The sequence below is a fragment of the Marmota marmota genome, unplaced genomic scaffold, assembly GCF_001458135.2.
Source record: "Marmota marmota marmota unplaced genomic scaffold, marMar, whole genome shotgun sequence".
Classification (NCBI taxonomy): domain Eukaryota; kingdom Metazoa; phylum Chordata; class Mammalia; order Rodentia; family Sciuridae; genus Marmota; species Marmota marmota.
In genome coordinates this window covers 21,669,456-21,695,348 of record NW_025999869.1, presented here as the reverse complement: position 1 = coordinate 21,695,348, position 25,893 = coordinate 21,669,456, and the positions used below count along the sequence as shown (strand labels likewise).

Genomic DNA, 25,893 nt, shown 5'->3' with positions numbered 1-25,893 from the left:
AAAATATGTTTTCATCTCTTAACCTACTCATATCTCCCAGCAATAGGTTCATTAGCTCATGGGAAACAATTGTCACACATGTGATTGGAGGATGAATAATAAACTATAAATTTCCCTTTTTACTTTTAGAAGGTCAAAGTTGAAAGAGCCCTCAACAATCAATTAGTCTCACCCTTCATTTCACAGACTAAGAGAAGGGGAGGAACTTGCCCAAGGTCCCATAGGAAATCAGTGGCAGAGCCAGGTGCAGCGGTGCACACCTGTAATTCCATTGGCTCAGGAGGCTGAGGCAGGAGGATCACAAGTTCAAAGCCAGCCTCAGTAATTTAGTGAGGTCTTAAGCAACTTGTTGAGACCCTGTCTCAAAATTAAAAAATTAAAAAGGCTGGGGATGTGGCACAGTGGTTAAGTGCCCCTGGGTTCAATCCCCAATTTAAAAAAATTAAAAAAATAAATAAATAAATCAGTGAAAAAATTATGGCTAAGTTCTATTGTTATTCTGTCACTCTTTTCACTTGGAATATCTATATAGAAAATTCCCTTCTACAGATATATACTTTTAAAAATTTGATGTTTCTAGGGAAGTTTCTATGGTATAGACAAAAAAACTTTCTTTTGCATTTAAGCTTGGTCTCTTGTTTCCAGGCTTATTAGAAGTGAATGTTATCTCTGTTTCCATCAAATGATGTTAATAATATGAATGTCTGAATGTGATATTGGTTCTGAGGTACAAAAGATTGCCAAAGAAATCCAAAATCAAAAAAGGGGTAGCCTGAGAGGTATCAATACTAACCTGTGTTATCTACATTTCTTTCGGAAAGATAAAGAAGCCACTAATTAATATAGAGATGTTGGGGTTTGATGAATATATATAACATCTGCATGGAAATCAAAATGGGGGTAGGAGGAAGGGGAAGCTATTAGAATAAAAATAAAAAATGATGCATATAGACACCTGTAGAGTTGGCCATGGAATGGTTAATGGGTTGGGTCAACTCATAGAAGGCTTGGTATGTTCCAAAAATACACCCCAAAAAGCCCAGGATGCTGATCATGATGTCCTTTGCAATGGTGGCACAGCTTATGTCCTCAGAGTAAAAGGTGATGATCTCCAGGAGGGGTGGGATGATGAGGGCCAGGGCACTGCTGCACACAGAGCCCACTAGGGAGATGACCAGGTCCAAGTGGGGGATGAGGATGGCTGAGACACCTGCAGCAAGAAGAAAAATTTAGAATCACTAAATGTTTCTGCCATAAGCTCAAAACCAAACCATTGCTTTGGAGCCCAAGAGCTTCACAGATGAATGAGAAGCTGTTTGGAGAGGTGGGCAGGAGCCCACTGTGGTTTACACACAGGTCAGGCACCACAACTCCTGACTCCCTCTCTTATCTTTACTGCTGACACACATGCCCCTTTTCTATTTTATCTATTTGATTTTTCATACATAATCTTTATTGGAGATTTACTCTACACTTAGCTATTATAACCTCCTTCATTATAGAGATGGGGAGATCCAAAGCTCTAAAAGGAACAGGGCTTGCTTAAGGTCACACAGAGCTAAGATGAGAATCCACGGGATGCCTCACCTGAAGTCCTTTATAGAGGGGAAAAAACTCAAATCATTAAAATCCAAGATAAAAAACAAATATCACCATAGATACTATTGAAATCCAGAGGGTTTTCAGGGACTATTTTAAAATTTTATACTGCAACAAACTAGAAAATCTTGGGTATGGACAAATTCCTAGAGATATCTGACTTATCCAAGTTGAACCAGGAAGATATAGAAAATTTAAATAGATCAACATCAAGTAATAAACTTGAAGCAGCCATCAAAAGCCTTCAAACAGATAAAATCCCAGTACTGGATGGATTCTACCAGAGTTCAACCAGAACTTTAAAAAACTAATACCAACCTTCCTCAAGTTATTTCAAGAAACAGAAAAGGACAGAACACTGCCAAACTCATTCTATGGAGCCACTATCACCCTGATACCAAAACAATACAAAGACACATCCAGAAATAAAACTTCAGACCAATATCCTTGATGAACATAGATGCAAAAATTCTCCATAAAATATTGGCAAGCTGTACACAAAAGCATATTAAAAAGTTAGTGCACCATAATCAAGTGGGTTTCATTCCAGGAATGCAAAGTTCATTCAAATATGCAAATAAATAAATGTAATTCACCACTTAAACAAAATTAAGGACAGGAATCACATGAGTATGTCAATAGATGCAGAAAAAGCATTCGACAAAATACAGCAGGCATTCACGTTTAAAACACTGAAAATATAGCAGGCATTCACGTTTAAAAGGAACTTACTTTGACATTGTAAAGGCTATATAGGACAAACCCAAGGCCAACATTATTCTGAGTGGAGAAAAACTAAAAGAATTTCCTCTAAAATCAGTAATTGACAAGAATGCCCATTTTTACCACCCCTATCCAACATAATCCTTGAAGCTCCAGCCAGAGCAATTAGGTGAGAGGGGAAAATTAAAGGGGTATGAATAGGAAAGGAAGAGCTCAAATTACCTCTGCTTGCCAGTGATATGATCCCATATTTAGAGTACCCCAAAAAAACTCTACCCGAAGACTTATAGAGCTAGATCATAAATGAATTCAGAAAAGTAGAAGGATACAAAATCAATACCCATATAACAATAATTTTCCTATTGTAGTGGCACCCCCTTTCTCCACAAAACAGTCCTAACTGGGCTTCTCTAGAAATCTTTACCATGGCTAATTTTGGGACTGTCAGCAAAAGAGTCTTTGCAAAAGAGTTCAATGTAGATAATTCCCATTTTCATGTTGCCCTATCTTACTTGGCCATGGCCGGGAAGAAATCAGCACTCCAGATTCTGGACACCCAGTTACTAGTTTTTCACAAATGTATCCAGTATAGTAGTTTGTAGAAATGTGCAAACAAGTCCTCTGGCCTTGATCTGGGCTTCACAGAGATGTCTACATTTTTAAGATAAGTTACCTATTGGGCTCCATGGTAACAGCTGGCAGGGGGAGGAAAGAAAGGGGAGAAGAAGCTCTCCCCTTCTCAGGTGCTGTCCTTGAAGGGTTAACTTGCCCAGAACAGTGGGGGGGAAAAGCTGCTTTTATGTGAACTTCTAATCCCCTCCTTACATGCTGGGTATAAAACCCTGAAACTACCTGAATTTGGGGTTCAGGGGATTGATTGATTACAGCAAAAGCTGTGCCCTCTGAACCTGGCTGCAGCCAAATAACACTGTTTCCTGCTATCTTCAGTGCCTTGCCTCGTCTGTCCCTATAACACTATAATCCAATGATGAATCTGCTGAGGAAGAAAATAGGAAAACTATCTCATTCACAATACCCTGAAATAAAACAAAACAAAAAAAACAACAAACAAACAACAACAACTCGGGAATCAATCTAACAAAAAAAGGACCTCCACAATGAAATGTTAGAATATTAAAGAAAAAAATTGAAGAAGACCTTAGAAGCTGGAAAGACCATCCATGTTCTTGGATAGACAGAATTAATATTGCCAAAATGACCATACCACCAAAAGCAAAATACAGATTAAATGCAATTCCCATCAAAATTCCAATGACATTCTTTACAGAAATAGAAAAAGCAGTCATGAAATTCATTTGGAAAAATAAGAGACCCAGAACAGCCAAAGCAATCCTTAGTGAGAAAAGCAAAGCAGAAAGCATTAAAAATACTGAACATCAAATTATACTACAGAGCTATAGTCCTCTTCAACAAAATGACGCTGGGAAAACTGGAAATCCAATGTAGTAAAAAGAAAATTAACCCCTATCTCTCACCCTGCAGAAAACTCAACTCACAATGGACCAAAGACCTAGGAATTAGACCAGAAACCCTGTACCTGCTGGGAGAAAATGCAGGCCCAAATCCAATATGTCGGCTTAGGAACTGACTTCCTTAACAAGATTCCTAAAGGGCCAGAAACAAAATTAAAAGTCAATAAATATGGTATCAAATTAAAACCTTCTTCATAGCGAAGGAAACAAGAGTGTGAAGAGAGAGCCCACAGAATGGAAGAAAAATCTTTGCTACCTGCCCCTCAGTAGGATATTAATAACCAGGATTCACAAAGAACTCAAAAAATAATAACACCAAAAAAATCCCCAAATAATTCAGCCAATAAATGGGCAAAGGAACTAAATGAACACTAGTCAAAAGAAGACATAAGAATGGTCAATAATTAGAGAAATCTAGCAATTAGAGAAATCAAATTAAAACTACACTGAGATTTCATCTCATTCCAATCAGAATGGCACTTAACAAAAATTCAGCAACAAGTACCAGGATGCAGAACCAATAAAAAACAAACAAACAAACAAACAAAAAAACACCACAATGAGATATCACCTCACATTTGTTAGGGTGGCCATTGTTGAAAAAACAACAGACAACCAGTGTTGGTGTGGAGGTGGAGAAAAGGGAATTTCTATGTACTGTTGCAAATTAGAATAGTCACTAGGGAACTTAGTACCAAGTTTCTTTAAAAGAATTTAAAATGTATCATAATTATATGAATATAAAAATATAAATTTTTATAAATATAAACATATAATTATATAACCCCACAATGTCAATTCTTGGCATATATATGAGTAATTGAAATCAATATGTCAAAGGAATATCTGAACTATCATGTTCATTGCAATGTTTATCACAATAACCATGCCATGGAATAAAGAAAATATTGCATATATACACAACAAAATACTATTCAACCTTAAAAATAAAAAGGAAAATCCTGTCATTTGTAACAACATGGATGAACCTGGGAAACAGTATGTGAAATGAAATAAGCCCAGTACAGAAAGACACATCCCTATTCTGATTTATAGATGGAATCTAGCAAATTAATCTCATACAAGGACAGAGTGAGATGGTAGAGGGTAGGGGTATGAGAACTGGGGAGGTATTGACCAAAAGACACAGGACAAATTGCAGTTAGAAAGGAGGATCAAGTTCAAAAGATCTGTTTATGACGTGGTGACTGTAGCTAATAACAATGTATTGTATACTTGAAAATTGACAAGATAGTACTGTTTAAATATTTTCACTAAAATAATGATAAATATTTGAGCTAGTAGGTATGTTAATTACCTTAGTTCAGTTATACCACAGTGTATGCATCTATCAAAATATGTTGGATACCATAAACACACATAGTTTTTTATCTATCAATTTAAAAAATAAAAATCTACAAACAACAACAAAAAAAAAATAAAGTTCTTTCCACTTTACTATGCTGCCTACTTGGCACACAGTAGGTGCTCATAAGGGTTTGACTCTTATATAAACACTGAAACAAATTGTACCATCTACATCATGCAACTTCTGTATAGAACAAAGGATGGATTAAAAAAGAAAGATGGTTCTATTGTATACAATTCTCAACCACTTATTTTCCCATTCATAAAAGAATTCTGGTAATTAAGCAGAACATAAAACATGAAGACAGCATTAGCTGCCCATTCTCCATCTCTCTTCTTCTATAAACATTCTTAAATCTCCATCTCATATACATACAATAAATGCATACCATGGATTTGCCAACAGAGTCCAATTTTGATAATATTTGAATGAGGGAATATGCAACTTATATGATTTAATTTCATATGCCCATATAATTTATCTATGAACAAATTAGAGAAAAATTGTTTTGGAAAGCATCTAAGCTTGCTGTATATTTCTTTTTCCTGGTGCTGGGGATGGAACCCAGGGCTTTGCATGTGCTAGGCAAGCACTCTACCATTGATCTGAACTTCTAGACTCAGCTTGCTGGACCTTTAAGAAAACCATCACCTCTTTCTGAAATTGCTCCAACATATTGAGCATAAGACGGACTCAGGGTCTCAGAGTTGGAAGCCCATCATCCCTTTATAGTGTGCTCCCTGTCCATAGTTTTCCTTCATCAGATGCATGATAAGCTCATTACCAGTGGAGGTACAGAGAAAAATCAGCATCTTTCCCCAGGAGAGCTCACCCTGAAGGGGACAGAGGAGATGTGTTCAAAGAGAGCTGCACTGCAAGGTGAACAGAAGCCATCCTTCAAGAGGCTCAGCTCTGGTCAAAGCAACCCACTCCTCAGAGCCCTCCCAGGGCTCCCTGTTGCCCAAACTCCTCAGCACTGATTGAGAGAGCTGTGAGTTCAGGATTTGGGTCCTTCCGTATGTTTGGACCTACTCTCTGATTGTGCCCAACTGCTTTTCTCCAGTGGGTCACAGGCAAGTACTGGCCTCGGATTTGTGCACAGCCTACTCCCTATATGTGATCTACCTCTGCTCTCCTAGGTCTTAGCCAACATATCTCCACTGGAGAGGACTGATCCCCTGACCTGCCCAGGATGAGGAACAGGATCCTGTTAAGTATACAGGGTGTCTGCTACTGAGTTTTAACTGTCACGCGGGTGCTTCATCTTGTGCCATCTTAACATTTATCACAAAGTGCTGCCATTATTTCCTTGCAGTGAGCTGCAGCTCATCTTGTAAATCCTATGATAGCTGGAGCTACATCCTCACTATTTTTTATGATGGCGATGAGAAGGAGGAGGAGGATGAGTGGTACTGGGTATTGAACCCAGGACTTTGTATATGCTAAGCTAAATCCCTAGTCCCATTATTAGTGATTGAGTCCCTAGTGTCCAGCACAATGTCAGGCATATAGGAGGTGCTCAACAAACAATACTTAAATGAATGAATGATGGATGAATGAATAAAAAAGGAAAAAATGGCCATTTAGTGTATGCTAGAAGCAGAATATGTCATCAGAAGACCATGTCTCTACCTGTACTTTCCATGATCCAGAGTTGCCTGAACTCCATTTTTCTCTTCAACTTACACTCCTGAGAATGGGAACAATCTCAGAACAACACATATCCAGGTTTCTGACTCTGGGTACAGACTGGGAACTCCAAACACCTCAAAACAAGCAGGTCAGTACCAGGCACATAGGAGAGCGGGTGAATGAATGATACTTCTTTCCTTCATAAAATCAGCTTATATTTTCCATAGGTAGTCAGTAGAGATTATGGTAACATTTACTATGTGACAGTTCTTTTAAGCCCATTTTTTTCAGGTGGAAAAGTTGAGACCCAGGGAGATTAATTATCTTGCCCTAAGTCACAAAGAAAGCAAATGGCAGAGCCAGTGACGGTGGGGTAGGCACCCGAGTGGCTCCTTGCCCTAGTGCCTTTCATCCTACTCACAGGTGAGACAGACCAAGGCTGTGCGGACAGACAGGTCTACAAACAGTGCCCAGTTCTCTGGCACCTGAGAGACGGCAAACGGGATGATGATCTCAGCTGGGACGTGGAACTGGAGGGCGTAGGTGAAGAAGATGCCCACGGAGTACATCAGCTTGACCGACTGGTACAACCTGCAGACAATCATCAAGAGGATGTGAAATGCAATTTGGTCCCCAGGAAGGGCTGTTTGGGACTCACTTACTGTTCAGAAACTGGTACCTGTCATTGAGTTACAAAATTGGCTAATATCCAATGACTTGGGTCAGACTGGCTGTCAGGACCCTCCTTGGCAACTCATTAAAAGTACACATTCCTGGGCTGGGGTTGTGGCTCAGAGGTAGAGCACTCACCTAGCATGTGCGAGGCCTTGAGTTCAATCCACAGCACCACATAAAATAAATAAAATAAAGATATTGTGTCCAACTACAACTAAAATAATAAATATTTAAAAAGTGCACATTCCTGGAGATGACGAGGCAACAAGCCCATGACCCAGGAACCCCCTCCTTTTAATTATTTAAAACGTATGCATAGAGTAAAATTCAAGTGTAATAGATCTACAGTGAAAAGCATCTCTGCCCTTGATTCCCAGTCTCCAGTTCCCCTTTCCTTAGGCAACCATTCAGAATTGTCTTGTGCTTCCAAGAAATACGCTGCGTATATATAACCTTCCACACCATGTGGGGCCTCACACCCACCCACAGAGGAACATGCTGCACACATTTCTCTACATGCAGTGGATCTCCTTACTTTTTCATTACCAAATATTTCTTGGAGATTGCTCCCTGTCGATACACATAGATCTGGCCCTTCCATTTAATAACAATTTGGCATTCTGATTGCCGGATATAATACTTTTTTAAAACTAGTCACTAATTAATAAATATTTGAATTATTCTTTTGAGAATAATGGTCCTTTTGCCACAATGCTGCAAAAAAAAAAATCTTTGTTTGCTTTTCTACATGAACATAATATGTAATTCCACCAATAAGGATGATGGGTAAGAGTGCCCACTTGTCCTACTGTGTTGAAGTCCCAGCTTGTCAAAAGTGTGTGTGAGTACATGACAGTCTATGACATTATGTGTGTGTGTCTCGTTTAACTAGCATTTCTATTATCTGCTTTGAGCATCATTTCAAATATAAAATGGTCATTTCTTATTTGCTTGTGAACTGTTTGTTCATACCCTCTGCCCATTTTTTTTTTCTTGAGTCGTTGGTGTTTCTCCTATTGGAAAGGGAAATTTGTTTAAGGCTCCCCTGGAAAACATGAAGATCAGCCAGGATCACACTACAGGCACAAAGCCTTGGTGGAGGTCAAAGCCCATGTTTGGCTGTGGTCCTCGGAAAGAAAGAGTCCTGCCTACATGGTTATTAGAATTTCTTATCCCCTGCCCCCCATTATTGGGGATTGAGCCCAGGGCCTCACACATGCTTGATAAAATTTCTATCACTGAGCTACACACCTGATCTTTAAAAAAAAATTTTTTTTAAATGTTTAGCCAGGGTATCACTAAGTTCCAGGCTGTCCCCAAACTTGTGATCCTTCTGTCTCAGTCTCCCAAGTACAGGATATCTTACTTACATAACATAAAGCACAATGTCAAGTAAGTCCCACATTGATTATATCATCTAGTCTTCACAACACAGGGAGGTCGTGGGTCTGGTGGCCTTTTCCTCAGTTTACAACCCTGGCTTTATGGGGAATCGATTCCCTATCACCCTAATTGTCTCAGGGAGACCAAAGCTGTGGTGCACAGCAATGATAAGACCTAACCCTCCACAAGGACTTACTATGTGCTAAGCATTTTCTATATCAAACCAATTAATGCTCAGACTCTCCCTGTGAGAGAGTGTCGTGGTCATTTATGGTACTCACTAAAGACTTTCAGGTACATCCCTGCCTCCTTGGAGTACCCAGAGTGGGGCGGTGTGAGCAGGAGAGATACCTGCCATTCCAGGTGAAGTTTTGCCAGCCTTGTGCACAGTGTGTGATTCCCCGTGCTCTCTGCCATGGCCACCAGCCACACTTTGTAGAGTGGCTGTTCCGACAGCAAGAGCCTTAACCATCCCATAATGTACATGCAGCATGAACATGCAATTAAGCATTGGTGTGTTCAGCCACTGAGATTATTATTGGAGCAAAACTTACTCTATCCTGACTGATATAAACAGGCATAAGTATGATCCTCATTTTACTGAGCACAGGAATTGGGAGTCAAAGATCAGGTGTCTTGCCCAAGGTCAATTAGATACCTTTAGAACATGTGCTCTTAAACACTGGCTGTCTTGACGGCTTGGCCACTATGTATCCAATACTGCCACTATAACAGCTAAGGTGGAATGTTTGCATACCATGTCATACCATGTGCCAGCCTCCAGAATATTTTCTGGATGAATGAATGATTGAATACAAGAACTCCAGACCAAGTTCCAACTGGGACACAGCAATAGTGGTGTGGTCTGTATCTGAAACTTGGGATCTGAGTAGCAATCCCTCTGTGGGACTTCAATCTTTACTTTGAGTTATACTTTTTGTTGTTCTGTTTTGGTTTCTTTAACATTCCTAGATCATTTCTGTTCTAGAGTCTTTGCACTTTAGGGTCAGAGAGATTAGATTCAAGCTTCTGCTTCTCACAATGCGAGCTAGGAAAATTACTTAGGGCCTCTCCAAATATCAAATTCCTTATCTATTAAATGGAATTAATTATAATAATGCTAACTCATGGGGTATAAGAAATTAAATGAGATAGTGCGTGGTGCCTAGATCATCAAACTTACCAATTATTACAATTAATAGTAATATTAACGGTTAATATTTGTTGCTAAAGAAAACCCAAGTGAATGCCCATCTCTTGCTAAGGTGCAGATCCCATGCTTCTCCCTATACCTGAGGCCAGCAGGGGACGTACCAGCAGGTGGGCAAGTTGAGGGTGATGCTGGCCTGGGTGTCTGACCCAAACTTCATGTAGCCCAGGATTCCCAGGCAGGAATAGAGAAAGATGACAAGGGACATCCCCACGTACAGAACAAGGGGGAAATGCTGTGGATTCTTCATCTGGTTTTTGAGAGGCAGAACCTGGAGATGAAAAGAGTTTGAAAAACAAAGGGTAGAAAGAGATGTGGCACTTGGTGTAGGTTCAGGCTCCCCCGCTAGCATGGCTGTCCTTCTCTGGGTGGGCCCAGAGTCAGAAGGGGCCTCTCCACATGGCCACACTGCTTTCATTTTTCTCTCATTTTCTATTGCCATGAATGCTCAATTCCATCTTTTCTCTTTTGGGGAGATACGGAGAGTACTAGAGATTGAACTAAGGGGGAATTGACCTCTGAGCCACATCCCCAGCCCTATTTTGTATTTTATTTAGAGACAGGGTCTCACTGAGTTGCTTAGTGCTTTGCTTTTGCTGAGGCTGGCTTTGAACTCACGATCCTCCAGCCTCAGCCTCCCAAGCCACTGGAATATCAGGTCAATTCCATCTTTTCTGATTAGGAAATTCTCGTCTTCAAGACGTAGTGTGGTGTATGGAGCGGTAGGCACCCTGAATGCATCACTGTTCTGCACTTTTTTATAAATGCTATTCATTTAGATACATGGAATTGCAACTGGCCACCCTAAAGAACATTAGGGGACCATTCACTCAAACCCAGCAGTCTTACCATACCAACGCCTTCAAATGTGAAGATGGCAGTACCAAAGAACGGCAAGAAGGTCTTCCAGTTTGCCATCAGGGGCAGGTTGCTTGGATCTGGAATGTCCTGAAAGGAAGTAGAAGAAAGACATTGGCTTTGCCATGGTATCAAAGTCATCCCAAACCATCACCTGGTAGAAGCTGGGTCATGCATGACCACAACAGAGATAATCAGTGTTAGGAGCGCTCATGAGATATCTAGAGCCCGGTCCATCTTCTTATCTTTCAATGCTTGAATCACATACTTAGTGGCCCACCTTGTAATATTTGCAATCATAAAAATGTCTACTCTGATACTTTCTAACTTGTATATCTTTGTCACAGAGTACCACAGACAAAGCAAAAAAAAAAAAAAGATGATTCATTCATTCATTCATTCATTTAATTTTTATTGTGGTGAATTCACATAGCAAAATTTACCATTTTAACCATTAAGTGTCTAACTCAGTGGCATTAAGTGCATTTGTGTTGTTATATATTCCTCACTACTCCCCACCTCATACCTTTTTCATCAGCCCAAACTGAACACAGGAATCTATTAAAATAGCAATTCCCCATTAACCCATCTCCCTGTAACCCACATTCTACTCTCTGTCTCTATCAATTTGATTATTATGGCTACTTCATATAAGTGGAATCACATAGTATTTGTCTTTTGGTAGTCTGGCTTATTTCACTTAGCTCAATGTCTTTGAGGTCCATCCATGTTGTAGCATCTTTCAGAATCTCACTCCTTTTTAGGGCTAACTAATATTCTATCATGTATATTTATATAGCACATTTTCTTTGTTAATTCATCATTCAATGAACACTTGAGTTTTTCCCAACTTTTGGCTGTGAGGAGCCATTTTATCTTTACCTGTGGAAAAGGCAGGACATGGAGAGAAGAAGGGAATTATGCAAATCTTCTCTGCAAGTTACTGACAGCTCAGATAAGGGCTTAGTCTCCTGTGTCCCAGCCCTCTATCGCCTCTCCTCATCCCTTCTCAGTGCTGTGTGGTCCACGGGCTAGCAGGGCAGCTATGGAGGGTCTAGGGGGAATGATTATTTTAATGGACTTCTGTGGTGAGCAGAACAGTCACTCCCCAAAGATATTCAGGAACCTGTGGCTATGTGATGGCACATGGCAAGGGAGAATTAACTTTTCAGATTGAATGAAGGCTGTTCATTATCTAATCTTTTATTTTAAGTGTGTATATATATATATATATATATATATATATATATATATATATATTGTAGATGGACAAAACACAATGCCTTTATTTTTATGTGGTGCTGAGGACAGAACCTGGGTCCCGCCCGTGCTAGGCGAGTGCTCTACCACTGAGCCACAATCCCAGCCCTCATCATCTAATCTTAAAATAAGATTACTCTGGACTATCCGGATGGGACAAGGGTCTTAGAAAGTGGAAGAGGGAATCAAAGGAGACAGTCTGCAGCATGAGAAAGACTCGGTCTGATTTTCCGGCTTTAATTTTTCTTGCTTGCCAAAGCATGCAGGCAAGAAAACCAGAAAAAGCAAGAAATGGATTCTCCCCTACCCTCCAGCAAAGGTGCAGACTCATGGATATCTTGATTTTAGCTCAGGAGACCTCCAGAGCTGTAAAATAAATTTGTGATGTTTTAAGCCCCTGGACTTGTGGTCATTTGTTATAGCATCAATAGGAAAAGGAGACAACGCCAAAGACTCTAGACTCAAAGAAATGAGTGCAATGGTGGGATGGTGGAGTTTCAGGACCTATGATGAGGATAGAGCACAAGAGCTCCAGAGGCAAACTGATTGGAGGTAGTGGAAAGACTGCTTTCTGAATGCCAGTTTCCTCGTCTGGAAATGGAATAAAGACAGTACTTCCAAAACCATAGTATTGTGAAATCCAGTAAGTTAGATAGGTAAAGTACATGGTACTAAGTAGATCAAATTCCTTTATCACCCATGCATCCTTTGTCACCTACCACGATTACAGTTTTTGTTGGTTATTAATCAATGTTAATCTCCCAGAATGAATGTGACTTCCATGAGAGGAGACACCCTATCTGCCTATTTTCACTTACCCCTGAGTCCCCAGCTCCTTGCACAATGCCTGGGATCACAGAAGGTAGTAAGGACCTATGAATTGTTGAATGACTCATTGTTATTCAATGTTATCCATGCTGGTGTTGAGGAAGACAGGATGCTGCTAACAGAGATAATTAGCTTTTAGAGTTTGTGGGGCAGAAATGTTCCTGGATATCACTTTGGCAGGGGATGCTCAGAGCAGAGGATGGAACTTTCTCACCTCCACCTGCCCACCATGACAATAACCCATCCCAGGTGTCTCAGAGGCCCTGGACCCTGACACCTTTCTTCCATGATTTCAGGCACAGACCTGGATGATATACTCAAAGATCAGGATCATGCTCCCCAGGGTGGTGATGTTGGCCATTGTTGAGAAGACAGACAGCACCTTGAGGTTCCGGATAAACACCAACATGATCAGGAAGGGCAGGATTGTCAGCATGTAGATACGAATGTCCAGGATGGGGGTCAGCACCAGGAACTTCCTGGGCTGGCAGGTGTTGGAGGTGACATGGACTTCTTCTACTATCTGAAAGAGAACACAGTGGAAGGTATGGCAGTTGAAGACAAAGCTCAGGATGTCCAGCTCCAGTGGAATTTCAGAAAATCACAAATAATGTTTTAGTATAAATACATTCCAAATAGCGCATAAGACATATCTATATCTATATATAGTAAAATATCTACATGAAAAAATACATGACACTCAGTTAAACTGGAATTTCAGATAAGTAGTGAAATATATATTTATATATAAATTATTTATATATTCTAATTATTTGCATATATGTTCATATATAAATGTAAATAAAATGTATATATCCCTACTTATCCAAAATTCCAGTTTAACTGAATGTCATGTATTTTTTCATGTATATGTGTGTGTGTGTGTGTGCAAAATGCATTCTAGTTTAACTGGGTGTTATGTATTTTTATTTACCAAATCCATCAACATGAACCAGGAACTCTTAGAGTCATGAAACCTCAAGGTTGAAGGGTACTTTGTCAGCTAGCCCAACTTCTTCTTTCCCACCAAATGACTTTCTTTCATGCAGCCAGAGAAAGAAAATTTATCACACAAGCACATCCTCCTCAACCTTAGAGAGCCCTACAAGTCAGGAAGCTCTGGATATTGAGCAAAGCCTATCTGCTTGCAGAGTCTGTCTATAGGACTTGCCACAGTTCTTTGGGCTGTTAGGTACACTTCCTCTATTCCACAAGAGGCTGAGATTGACTTACAATATGTCTTAGGTAGGCAATAACAGGAAGTTAGCCACTGGTTTTCCTTATTTTCAGTTAGTCATTTTTTTTACATGACAACCTGAGATGGTACCTAATGTACCCATACTTTACCCATACTTTTCAGGCTAAAAATTTTTTCAAGTTGCTTTGGCTTCTTTATGATCCTTTTAGAATATGATTCTCAGGACTGAAAGAATTCCCAGTCATGATCTAATCCAGGAGTGGAAATGAAGCTGTCTCTTCCCATGACTTAAATACTCTGCTTTTGCTAATGTAGCCCTAGCAGCAGCAGGTCTGCTTTTCTCTCCCTTTGCCCAGAAGAGGCTTCTTTACCTGTTGTAAATTGTCTGCCATAAACATAAAATAAACACTGCAGAAGCCCAGCTGGGTGATGATCACTAAGAAGCTGACAGTGTACCTGGGAAAGAAAAAGAGGGAGATAGAGTGAGAAAACAAACATTCAAGTTATTATTTATTTATTTCGGAACTGGTGGTTGAACCCAGGGATGTTCTACCACTGAGCCACATCCCCAGCGCTTTTATTTATTTATTTATTTATTTATTTATTTATTTATTTATTTATTTTGACACAGTGTCTCACTAAGTGCTTAGGGCCTTGCTAAGTTGCTGAGGCTGGTTTTGAATTTGCAATCCTCTTGCCTCAGCCTTCGGAGTCACTGGGATTACAGGCATGCACCACTGTGCTTGGCCTAAAATTATTTTTAAAGTGTTTATTTGGTGAAATAATTATTTTTGTGGATTTAGATTTTTTTCCCAATTTTTCTTGTTTTGAAAAATTTCAAGCCCTCAGGAAAAGTTCATAGAAGAATATAATTAGCATCCATATATATGTTGGCTAAATATATCAATTGTTAAGTTTTGGCCCCAAATCTTTTCATATGTGTACATACTCATCTGCACGCAAATATATGCATGCACACATGCGCGTGTGTGCGTGCACACATACACATACACACACATACCTGATTTTTTTTCAGAATCATTTGAAAGTCATTTGCAGATGCCATAACATTTTGACCCTACACACCTCAGCATATTTTCTTTAAGACTGATATCCTGAAAATGAATTTTAATATCTTCAAATACATAGTCCCTATTTTAGATATCACAATTCTCTCCAAAATATCTTTTATGGCTGTTTTATTTTTATTTTTATTTATTTTTTTCATAGTGCAAACCCAGCACCTCACACATGCTAGGCAATTGCTCTACCACTGAACTACATCCCTGGCCCTATACATTGCATTTTATTAAAACTCTTCTGAAGTTTGTAAAATTGCTCTATTCTTCCTATCCTGCTTTTCCTTTCTCCTGCAGCTGTTCATTTTTTGGTTGTTTGATGTCAGACCCTGTGTCCTGTAGTAGATCTGTCTTCTAGACTCGGCTGAGGACTTCCTCGTGACATTTATCTGGTTTCTCTATCCCCTGTGCTTCCTATAAACTGATACCAGATCCAGTGACTCAATCAGATGAAGCTCCTTAATTTATTTTTCTGGCAAGAATATACATGCAGTGCCCCGTACACCTCGCTGTGATCCATGATGAGACATCGTGTCTGACTGTCCCACATCCACACAGGAGCTGAGTGTTCAGTACTTGGGGTAGGTGGCATCTGTGCCTTCTTCTTGTATAAAATTCCCAACTGACTTTTTACCTGAATGGCTTGAGCATCCATTAATGATTGTCTACACAGTATGGGCAGTTTTTAATCAAGCTCCCTAGGTATCTCCTAGTACACTAAAAATTATGAATTATTGGTTGAACTAATATTTTCCCAAATGTTTCCAACTCCTTCTGGATCACTGGATTTCCAAAGAAATAGTACATGGAAACTAGATGAGTGCGAGGCTAGATATTCTGGATTCTAGTCCTTGCTCTGCTACTAATTTCCTGTGTGATCCTGAGCAACTTTATTGTCCCTCTCTGAGCTCCTTTATTCTCTGTCTTAACAGGTGTGAATCTAGTGATCTCTAAGGGCCATTCCTGCCCTAACTATCATTGAGGGTGTCATCAAAAACTGATCATGACCTCACCTTTCTGAAAATCAGAGTGATTATTTTAGGGGAGGTCAGTGACCTCCTGGGATGGTGGCAGCCACAATATTGACCCCACTACCTCCCAAAGGACTTTTCTGGAAAAGGTTGCAGTGTGAGGTTTTCAAGTCCCTACTCCACCATTACTCATGGTTGTGCCTTTGAATATGCTATTTTATCTCTATGAGCTTTGGTCACTTCATTTTTCCGGGACCCTGTCTACCTCACCAAGGTTGTTGGGATGATCAGAAAACCATTCTAACTTTTTTATCAAGCAAGGGGACAACCTAAATATTCACCATTAGGGGAATGATCAAATGAAACTATGGTATATATCCACATTTGGGAGCCCTAAAAAATTATGAGGTGGATCTATATGTTCCAATGAGAAATAAATACAGACATACTATTAGATGAAAAAGCAAATTTCCAGAAAAGATTCCAAGTAATGTGCAAATTAATATGCCCATTCACATACATATATTGATGTAAACCTAGAGAAAGAAAAAGTCAAAGGGAATGTTTACTAACTAGATCTCAGGGACTACCTCTTGAGTAAAGAATCGGGTAGGGAATGGAGCTATTGAAGATATTTTCTATTGGTAGTTTCCCAAAAGAACATGTTCATTTATTTTATTTTTGTACCAGGGATTGAACCTGGGGGTGCTTAACCACTGAGTCACATCCCTAGCTCTTTTTATGTTTTATTTTAAGTGAGGGTCTCACTAAGTTGCTTAGGGCCTTGCTTAGTTGCTGAGGCTGGCTTTGAACTTGTGATCCTCCTGCCTCAGCCTCCCAAGCCACTGGTTATACAGGTGTGTGCCACCATGCCCGGCTAAGAACATATTCACTTAAAACTTTAAAGAGAAATAAAGAACAAAAAGATGAGGCTTGTGATGATTGTCATCTCACAGTTACTTCTACATCCACAACTACTACCTTCCCCACACCGAATGGGACCTCAGCCAGGGGCTGGGGCAGGTTTCCAGGCTGTACATTGTGGCCTCCCCATAGTTCACAAAAGTCGTCTGCAATCTAGGAGGAAAGGACAATGTGTAACTTAGAATGTTTCTGTTGGAGTTACAATTTGCTCCTCGAGTGAGTAATTATGATCTATTTGTATGTCAGCATAGAGCGCTCTGTTAATTTTCTGATAATCATATATTTTATACAACTTTCAGAGATTTGCTTTTTATTCTTTTTTCCTTTTGGCAGTTATCTTTTTAAGAACAGATCCTTAAGTGGATCCTAATGGATTTCTTTGTTTTGAATAAACAGTGGTTGATTTAGGTCTGCCATGCGGGAGAGAGGGGACATGGTCAGGGGAGGAGATGGGGAAGGAGGCAGAGCAGGTGTGGCCAGCCAGGGATGCGTCCTTTCTCGACTATTCTGGTCCTTCTCATTGCCCAGTTATCAGGACATTTGAGACGCCTACATGGACAGAGTCCCATGCACACACCACCCTCAGGCTCCTGCTCAGCAGGAGGATGTGATGGCCAGGTTCCAGCCTGTCCCTTTTCCCTGTCTCTCTCCCTTTCTCAGGGTGGGACAGGCCCTGCTGTAGGACTGTCCTGGTCCTGGAGAGGAGCAGGTGGGAGCAGCAGCAGGTTGCTGAGATCCTGGATACACAGCATTCATTTCAGGACTGCTAGGACAGAGACAGGGCTCTAGGCTTAACAGGAAATGGGGCAAATGCCATTCCCTCATGAGCTGGAGACCTTGAGCAAGTCTAATCTCTTCTGACTTCTGGGGTTCAGCTTTTCCACATGCAGACTAGGCTTTGAGCAGGAGACAGTGAGAGATGGCTATCAGGATATGTTGGAAACACACTTTTATTATTTATTGTTATTATCAGATATTGTTATTTCTGATATTTAGTGAGATTGGCATTCATGCACAAATGGGTTCAGTTTGCACAGGTCTGTTAAATATGAGTCTGAAGGTTGGGGATCAGACAGGGATTAGTGATTCGGTAGATGACATAGGATGTAAGAATAGGGAGTAGTGAGGTCAGTGGCTACACGGCAAGTTCTCAACAGGATCAACTGGGACTCGACTCCAGAAGGACAAGGAAGGAATGAAGTCCCGGAAGTACCAGGTCATCTGACTAATGAGAAGAAAGCAGATGAGTTTCTTGTTATTTTTTTTCTTAAATATGAAATCTCTAAATTTTTAAACATTGGCTTAGAAAAGAAAAACTGTGAAAGCACCCCAAAAATATATCTGAAGGCTACAGCTAGCACTTAGGCCACCCTTCTGGGGGCCTCTGCATTAAAGAAAAATGGAAGAGACATCATCGAGAAAAAGTCAGAAGCCTACCTGGGGACATAATGACCCAGGAAGCTCAAGACCACATGGTTAAGAATGGAGTCAGACAGGCCTTCCAACACTGGCTCTGCTACCCGCTGGTTGTGCGGCCCTGGGCAAGGCATCTAAGCCTCAATTTACTTATCCATAAAATGGGAATAAATCAATTCATCTACCGAATCACTAATCCCTGTCTGAATTGAAAAATAAGGCCTACTCTAGAGATTTACTATAAGAAGCAAAGCTTTGGATTTGAACACTCTGCAGATCTCAGCATTATTTTTTTTTTCGTGACTATTGTCTTTTCTTTCTGAAGTCGTTTTTGCATTCATTTCAAACACATACACCTTGACACACTATGTGCTTTCAATAACTGAAGTTGTTGTACCCTTTGCATTCCGTGGCTAATTAGGTCTTTGCGTCTACTGGCTTGTCTTTACAGGGGTTCTCCTGGAACAAATTACCCTGATGAGGGTTTAGTATTGGGGTGGGGAGATTAAAAGGAACAGAAAGACGTCGGTGTGTCTTGCCTCACGTGGTTGTTGTCAAGTGCTCTACCATCTTTTATCACTTTTAATGTTCCCAGGTGAGGGGATTTGGGCTCAGAGGGGTACAGGAAACTGACCAAGCCTTCCAGCTAGCCGGCAGCATAGTTGGGTCTCTTCTTTGGATTCTTTCCCACCCTCCACCACTTCTGTTGGATCCAGAGCAGCTTGGTGGCCTGGAGAAGTGGCCTAATTATTGGTTCAGTGATCAAAGGAAACTCAACTCCCCAGTGGATGGGGCCTGGTGCTGGGGTGAGAGAGGAGCAGCACCCACCTTTGAGAGAGGTGGTGAGCGCAGTTCAGCAAGATGACCATGCAGTGCACTGTGAGGATTCCGATGGCCAGCAGGCTGATGGGCCCAACCTGAAGGGAGAGGAGAGGCCCCGGGTGGTGATTGATGGGCAAACTGGCCACGCCCACACCCTGGCCCTCTCTCAGTTTGGGCACTAGGGCTCCTTGCCAGGGTGGGAGACAGTGCATGGATGTCCTTGTCCCCTGGATGCTGTGCTTTGAATGTCCCTCCTGGTACCGCTACAAAGTGGCTGCTAGGATTCTACCTGTGACCCAGATCTCACCACTCTCCATACACCCCAGGCCTTTCTCATCTGCCTCCAGTTTCACCCTGCTGTAGTCTCTTACGATGATTTCAACCTTTTACACAGCCTAGCCCTCACAAGTTCCTTTTGTGACTTAATTCTTTTCCTCTAGTAGAGAGGTTATCAACAAGGGCCCTATTGACATTTGGGGGCAGATGACTGTTTTAAGGATCTGTCCAGTGCATTGTAGGATATTGACCAGCATCCTGAGCCTCTACCCATTAGGTGTCAGTGACAGTTACAGGTTGTAACAACCAAAAATGTCTAGGTGACAAATATGAGGGTGGGGGTGCACAAAATATCCCCATTTGAAAATTGTTGCTCTACTGTGTCTAATTTGTCAATATTCCAGATGGAAGATCATAATCTTCCAGATCTGATCAGAAGGGCAGAAGGTAATGAAGGACTCTCTCACCTCCTTTATTCTGGATACTCCTGCCTTTATTGATGAGATAACATTATCTGTCATAAAGAAACAAGTGAGGGGTAAAGAGCATCACTAGTCTACAGCAGAATGTAGCCTGAATGTGGCAGAAACTTTCTTGTCTTGTTCATTTTTGTATTCCTGGGGCCTAAGAATACACATAGTAGCTCTCAATAAACATTTCTCAACTGGATCCTGGTAAGGAGTTCTGGGCAGGGAGACAGAGAATAAAGAAATCATCCAACTCTTCTTAGTAGGCAAAACTCAACAATATAAAAGAGCCATCTTAAAAAGCATATACCACACTGGCAAGGACACTTTTGCTGAAGGTTCTGTGGTCCTGCTACTCTTCTGCAGATGACTGAGAAGCCAGAGGATCCCAAGGGGGAGAGTTCCACCTCTGAGTTGGAACCCCTACATATCAGAAGTTATATGAGGAAGTAAGGGTCTCACTGTGCCTTCTTCAGCCATGAGGCCACTTACCAGGCCTGGAGAGAAGGGAAATCTCCCTGAAACTAAATGGATATGACCTATTTGGTATCAATTCAATTCAATAGGCATTAATCGGGGCTTCCTGTGTGACAGTCTCTACAGTGGGGCCTGAGAGAAGGTCTAAAGGGAAATCAGACAGTTCTTGCCCTCAGAGCCTTCCGTTAGGTGCAGGAGATAGGTCTATTAAAAAATAAATATGTCCTAATGTATGAAATATGATATGTCAAGAGCTTTGTAATGTTTTGAACGACCAATAAAAATAAATAAATAAATAAATATGTCTCACCTTTAAAAATTCCAGGTGAGGCAGATACATGTGTAGCAGGAAAGGAGGTAAGGCAGTATTGATATTCAGGAGAGCATCATTAATATTCATAAGGAAAGTATTAATATTCATGAGGACTGTATTAATATTCATGTAAACAGGACAGTTTTAGAAAGGAGGCAAATTTCCAAAGTCAGAAACAAGAGGTCAAGGAGTGCAAGGCAGTGTGGGCAGTGGGAGACATCCTTGCCCTCATGGCCAAGCCACTTTCTCCTATACCATTCAAATGGTTTGAAACAGAAGTCACACACTCAGATGCCTGCAGGGCCCTGGCTGCTGGTGAGATATACTCCTGGGAACTGGGAAGACAGGGGCAATGTGGGGTCTGAATGAGTGTGGCAGCACCTTATGAGTAGCGTTCCTTCCCCTCCAGGGATGCTCAGTTTGGCTCCAGGAGATTGATAGGTGCATTTCCTGTTATAGAGCACACCCCCAGATCATTCACTGATGAACTGTGCAGTAGCCTTAGAGGTACATGTCCCCTTTGCCCCCAGGGACCAACGATGTCTCTTACCAGTAAGCCGGCATTTTTTATGGCCAGGGGAAGCCCCAGGAGCCCAGTGCCAACATTGCATTTCAACAGGTGGACCAAGGTTTGCAACAGCCTGTGGTGGGGAAGGAGGGAGAAAAGAGAGAGTGTCAGGGGAAGGGAAGGGTGGCCCAGATCAGCCTCTGCCCAGCATTCCTGGGGTGCCAGTTGAGAAGAGGACAACCCACAGCTCAGTGATATCTCAGATCCAGAGCTGGTGCTAGCTCAGGTGGCTCAACACACACTAGGCTTTAAAGAAAAAAATGACCCCAAATTGCTGTCATTCTGGAGAACATTCTGTTATTGAGATCTACTATACATCTAGCACCTAGACAGACAAGAATTCGTAAAAACGGCCTCTATTTACAGAATATTTATTGCACCAGGTAATTTTTAACTCATTTACTAGAAAAAAAGCACAATAATTCTCTAAGCACATAGGGGTGACTGCCACCACCTGTAAACTGATTCTAGTTTGTTCATTCCTTGATCCATTGAGTCAACTAATATTCACTGTTAAAATTAATTGAAATTTATATATCCACATATTGCTACATAATACATCCATGCTACATATTGGATATGGATAATTTTGTTTTTGTGGTGCTAGGAATCAAACCCAGGGCCTTGCACTTGCTAGGCGAGCCCTTAACCACTGAACTCCCAGTACAGATGTGGATAAACTTTAATATCAATTACTACTGTGCTTACAGAGTATTTACCAGGTGCTAGCAAGGCGCCAAGGTTGTAAATGTTCTTGACATCTGTGCTCAGGGCTCCTGCCCAGGCAGCTCCAATCCTAATATGGATCAGGGTAGAGGTGGGAAGAGGAACATGAGAACGGAATCAAAACCAAACTTAAGTAGGAAGTGAGTGCCAGGTATGATGGCACATTCTTGTAATCCCAGAGACTGGGGAGGCTGAGGCAGAAGGATCAGAAGTTTGAGACCAGCTTTAGCAACTTAGCAAGGCCCCAAGCAACTCAGGGAGACCCTGTCTCAAAATAAAACATAAAAAGGGCTGTGTATGTGTCTCAATGATTAAGAGCCCCAGAGTTTAATCCTTGATGCAAAAAAAAAAAAAAAAAAAAGTGGGAAATGAGTACAAGAGCACTGAATTGAGAGGCAGGAGGCCTGGGCTCTGAGTTCTGCTGTGACGTCCACCTACTGTGTTTAGTTACTAGTTTGGAAGCCCCTTAGCTGCAGAAATCCCCTGTTTTCTTATCTGCCTATGTGCCAGGAGCGCTGTAAGAACCAGAAGAGTGACCTGATGGATCTTGGAATCCTGAAGTGCTTTACAGGGGTGACCGCCACCACCCTGGACAGTGCTTACTTGTCAGCAAGGGCCTCCTTCAAGAGGAAGCAGAGCTGGGCTAATAGGAAAAAGAAAACAGGTCTGTTTTAAGCAGACAGAGGTGTCCCTTTGACCTGGTATGAGAGGGCACCTGGAGGAGGCCATCAGAAGAGCAGAGAGAAACCACCCAAGGTCACACAGTGCTCATGATTCCTGGATTCTGTCCCATCTATTAGGGAGCCCAGGCAAAGGGCTATGAGGTCTCTGTACAGGTTTGCCATACCAACCTGGGAGGGGGTGGGGTGAGAACAGAGCCTCTCTGACTTCCTGCATTTTTGTTAATCAGTCTGTGTACCTAAGAACAGGGTCATCTCGTCCCTTCACTCCAAGAGGTAACTTTTATTTCTCCATAACAGCGATTATTGGAAAATATGTCAAAGCTGTATATAGTTTTTTTCTCTTTTGTCAATTCCATTGTAAATTTTCCAAAATATGTGCACTTTCTCCCAGTTCCTGCCCTCCTCCCTCCATCTCTTCCCTGTTCCTGTGACAGATGGCATCTTGCCCCACTTAAACCTGGGAAAGGTGAGACATTTTGGAGAAACCATTGCACCTTAGCCAACAGCAGTACACATCAAGACTTTGGAGAGTAAACTTGGGTCGGGTTGGAAGCTTCCCTGGAACATTTTTTTAAAAATACACTTTATATGTTTTATTGAAAAATAATGTCTTGCCATTATAAAAGGAACTTCCCAAATCCCACCAATTGAAAATAACCTTTCATAATGATGAGCCTTCCTCTAGGCACCCCTACTTGCTTCAAAGTACACAGATTTTTACAAGGAGAACTTACTGGATCCTAAAATACTTTTCTCTGTGAATATTACATGCTACACATTTTTTCATGTCTAGAGATCTCCTCCATAACTTGTAATGACTGTATTATATTCTATTATATGTTTACACCATACTTTAACCATTTTTTTGATATACCGGGGATTTAACTTGGGGGCACTGGAACACTGAGCCCCCATCCCCAGTCCTATTTTTGTACTTTTTATTTAGAGACAGGGTCTCACTGAGTTGCTTAGTACCTCGCTGTTGCTGAGGCTGGATTTGAACTCATGATTCTCCTGCCCCTGCCTCCCAAGTCACTGGGATTATAGGCATGCACCACCTTGCCTGGCATTTTAACCATTCTTATTGTTTCTGGATTTTCAATATTGTAATCATTGCTTCAATAAAAATGGTCATGAATACTGTCTGTGATTTCATTAGAAAAAAATTCTAGAAGTGATATTGTCGATTAATTATATTTATGAAAAAGCTAGGTAGTAACCCAAAAAGTAATTCAAAAGTTAAAACAAAATAAATTACAATAAAAACCTGTATAATAAATATGAAGCGCTCTCCTATCTCTGTCTCTCAGTCTCCCGATTCTCTTCCTCAGAGACAGCTACTGCTGCCAGTTATGTGTGTACATGTGTGTAGTCACATGTGTGTACTTTCAAAGACGGGATATGTCAAGAAAGTACTTGTGTATTTTATACAAATAGCATTTTAAAATCTAACATAAAACATTGCCATCTAAAAAAGCACCAATTTAATTCTCCCTAAAAGACATGGTATTCTAATCAATGCTGGTTCTTATCACTTAACAGTATCATTATAGCTCATGGTTATTATCTGATCTGGTTACAAGATAATAGTCTGATTAGCAATAAAAGTCTTAGAGAAAAATTCCCTGTGTCTGAGTTTGAGGTAGGACATATTTACTGTGAGATCTAGGGGGCAGGGGAGAGAGAAAGAGAGAGAGATGGCAGGGATTTTGAGGAGAGGAAAGCAACCTTGAACTGGAGAAGAAAAAAGAGCCTCCAGCCCAAGACAGGAAATTGTTCCTGGAATCCAGCAGTTCACCTTGGGGATGGCTCTTCTATCTGGATTCTTTTGCAAAGATTGGGAAGTTGGCGTGATCCCCAGAACTATGGGGTCAGCTTTCTTAGGTTCTACAGGTTTCCTCTTTCACCTAGACACCCCTGTTCCAGGAGCATGGGTGTGTAAAGGAGAGAAAAGTAGGAGAATTTGGTCCAGAGCTGCCAAAAAGCAGCATTGCCCTAAGGTCTGGAAGGGGGTGTGGCCACTTACGATAGAGCGTTGTCTTCCTCAGCAGGAGGGGCATTTTCTGGGGTCAAGCTGCTGCTGCTGTTGCTGCTGCTGCTCTTCGAGGGGGACTTAGACCCATTGTCCAAGTTCAGCTCATTGTTATAGTCCTTTCCAAGCAGTGACTTCTTCAACATGGTGGCTAGGTGGCAGAGCCTCAGGGGGTCTAGTCCTAGTACAGTCTTGAATAGGCCTCTGATGGGTCTTTCTCTGGAGAAGCCATAGCTACAGACCTGAGATGCTGGCTCCCAATTCCCAAGGGAGCCTGGCCCTGGCTAAAGACTGAGCGTGTGAGTCAGGGAAGCAGTGGCAGAGAAGCCCCACCTGGCTCTTGGGAGATTTATAAGAGCCCCATCTCGGGATGATGCTCAGTCCTCTTGCAGTTGCTTGGATACCTGCCAGGAATCTTGCCTGGGCTTTTGGCCTCTCCCAGTTTAGCCCTCACGGCTGTCGGGCAAAGTGAACAAGGTGACAAGGAGGAAGAAGGTACAATTTGACTGGAGGTTCTGGTGCCTGGACGTGGACCCAGACTCAGTGCATAGCTCTCTGGCTAGGAAGAAAACAGAGTTACCTCACAATGGAGGCTGTCTGGCCAATAAGCTGCTGCAGAATCCCAGGATGCAGGATGGTCCTGTATAGCATCATCTAAGACCACCTTCTCTGGGTAAAAATGAAGAGTGGCTTATAAGGTCCAATCAAATGGCAGTTGCTCAGAATTTCTAAACAGGAGGAATGTATGGACTTCCACCTATCTGGAAGGAAGTGTAAATCAACTTTTAAAAAATTATTTATTCCAAAAATATTTATTGAGTACCTAATATATACTAGTAACTGGGTAGAAAACCTACAACAGTTTTTTCACATGAGACTGGGAGAGACAGTCAATAAACAGAAAAGCATGT

The 25,893-nt window shown here is 41.3% G+C and overlaps 1 protein-coding gene across 1 annotated transcript; it reads right to left on the bottom strand.

The window, feature by feature from the left end:
- Positions 1-786: 786 nt before the first annotated feature.
- Slc36a3 (solute carrier family 36 member 3) lies at positions 787-25,617 on the bottom strand. The gene is made up of 10 exons (XM_015492709.2): positions 24,977-25,617; positions 21,524-21,614; positions 19,447-19,535; positions 17,260-17,355; positions 14,600-14,684; positions 13,335-13,553; positions 10,934-11,032; positions 10,189-10,355; positions 7,238-7,407; positions 787-1,210 (listed from the first exon to the last, which is right to left on the bottom strand). Exons 1-10 carry the CDS (start codon positions 25,126-25,128, stop codon positions 921-923), a joined length of 1,458 nt encoding a protein of 485 aa, XP_015348195.1. The 5' UTR covers positions 25,129-25,617; the 3' UTR covers positions 787-920.
- Positions 25,618-25,893: the final 276 nt, after the last annotated feature.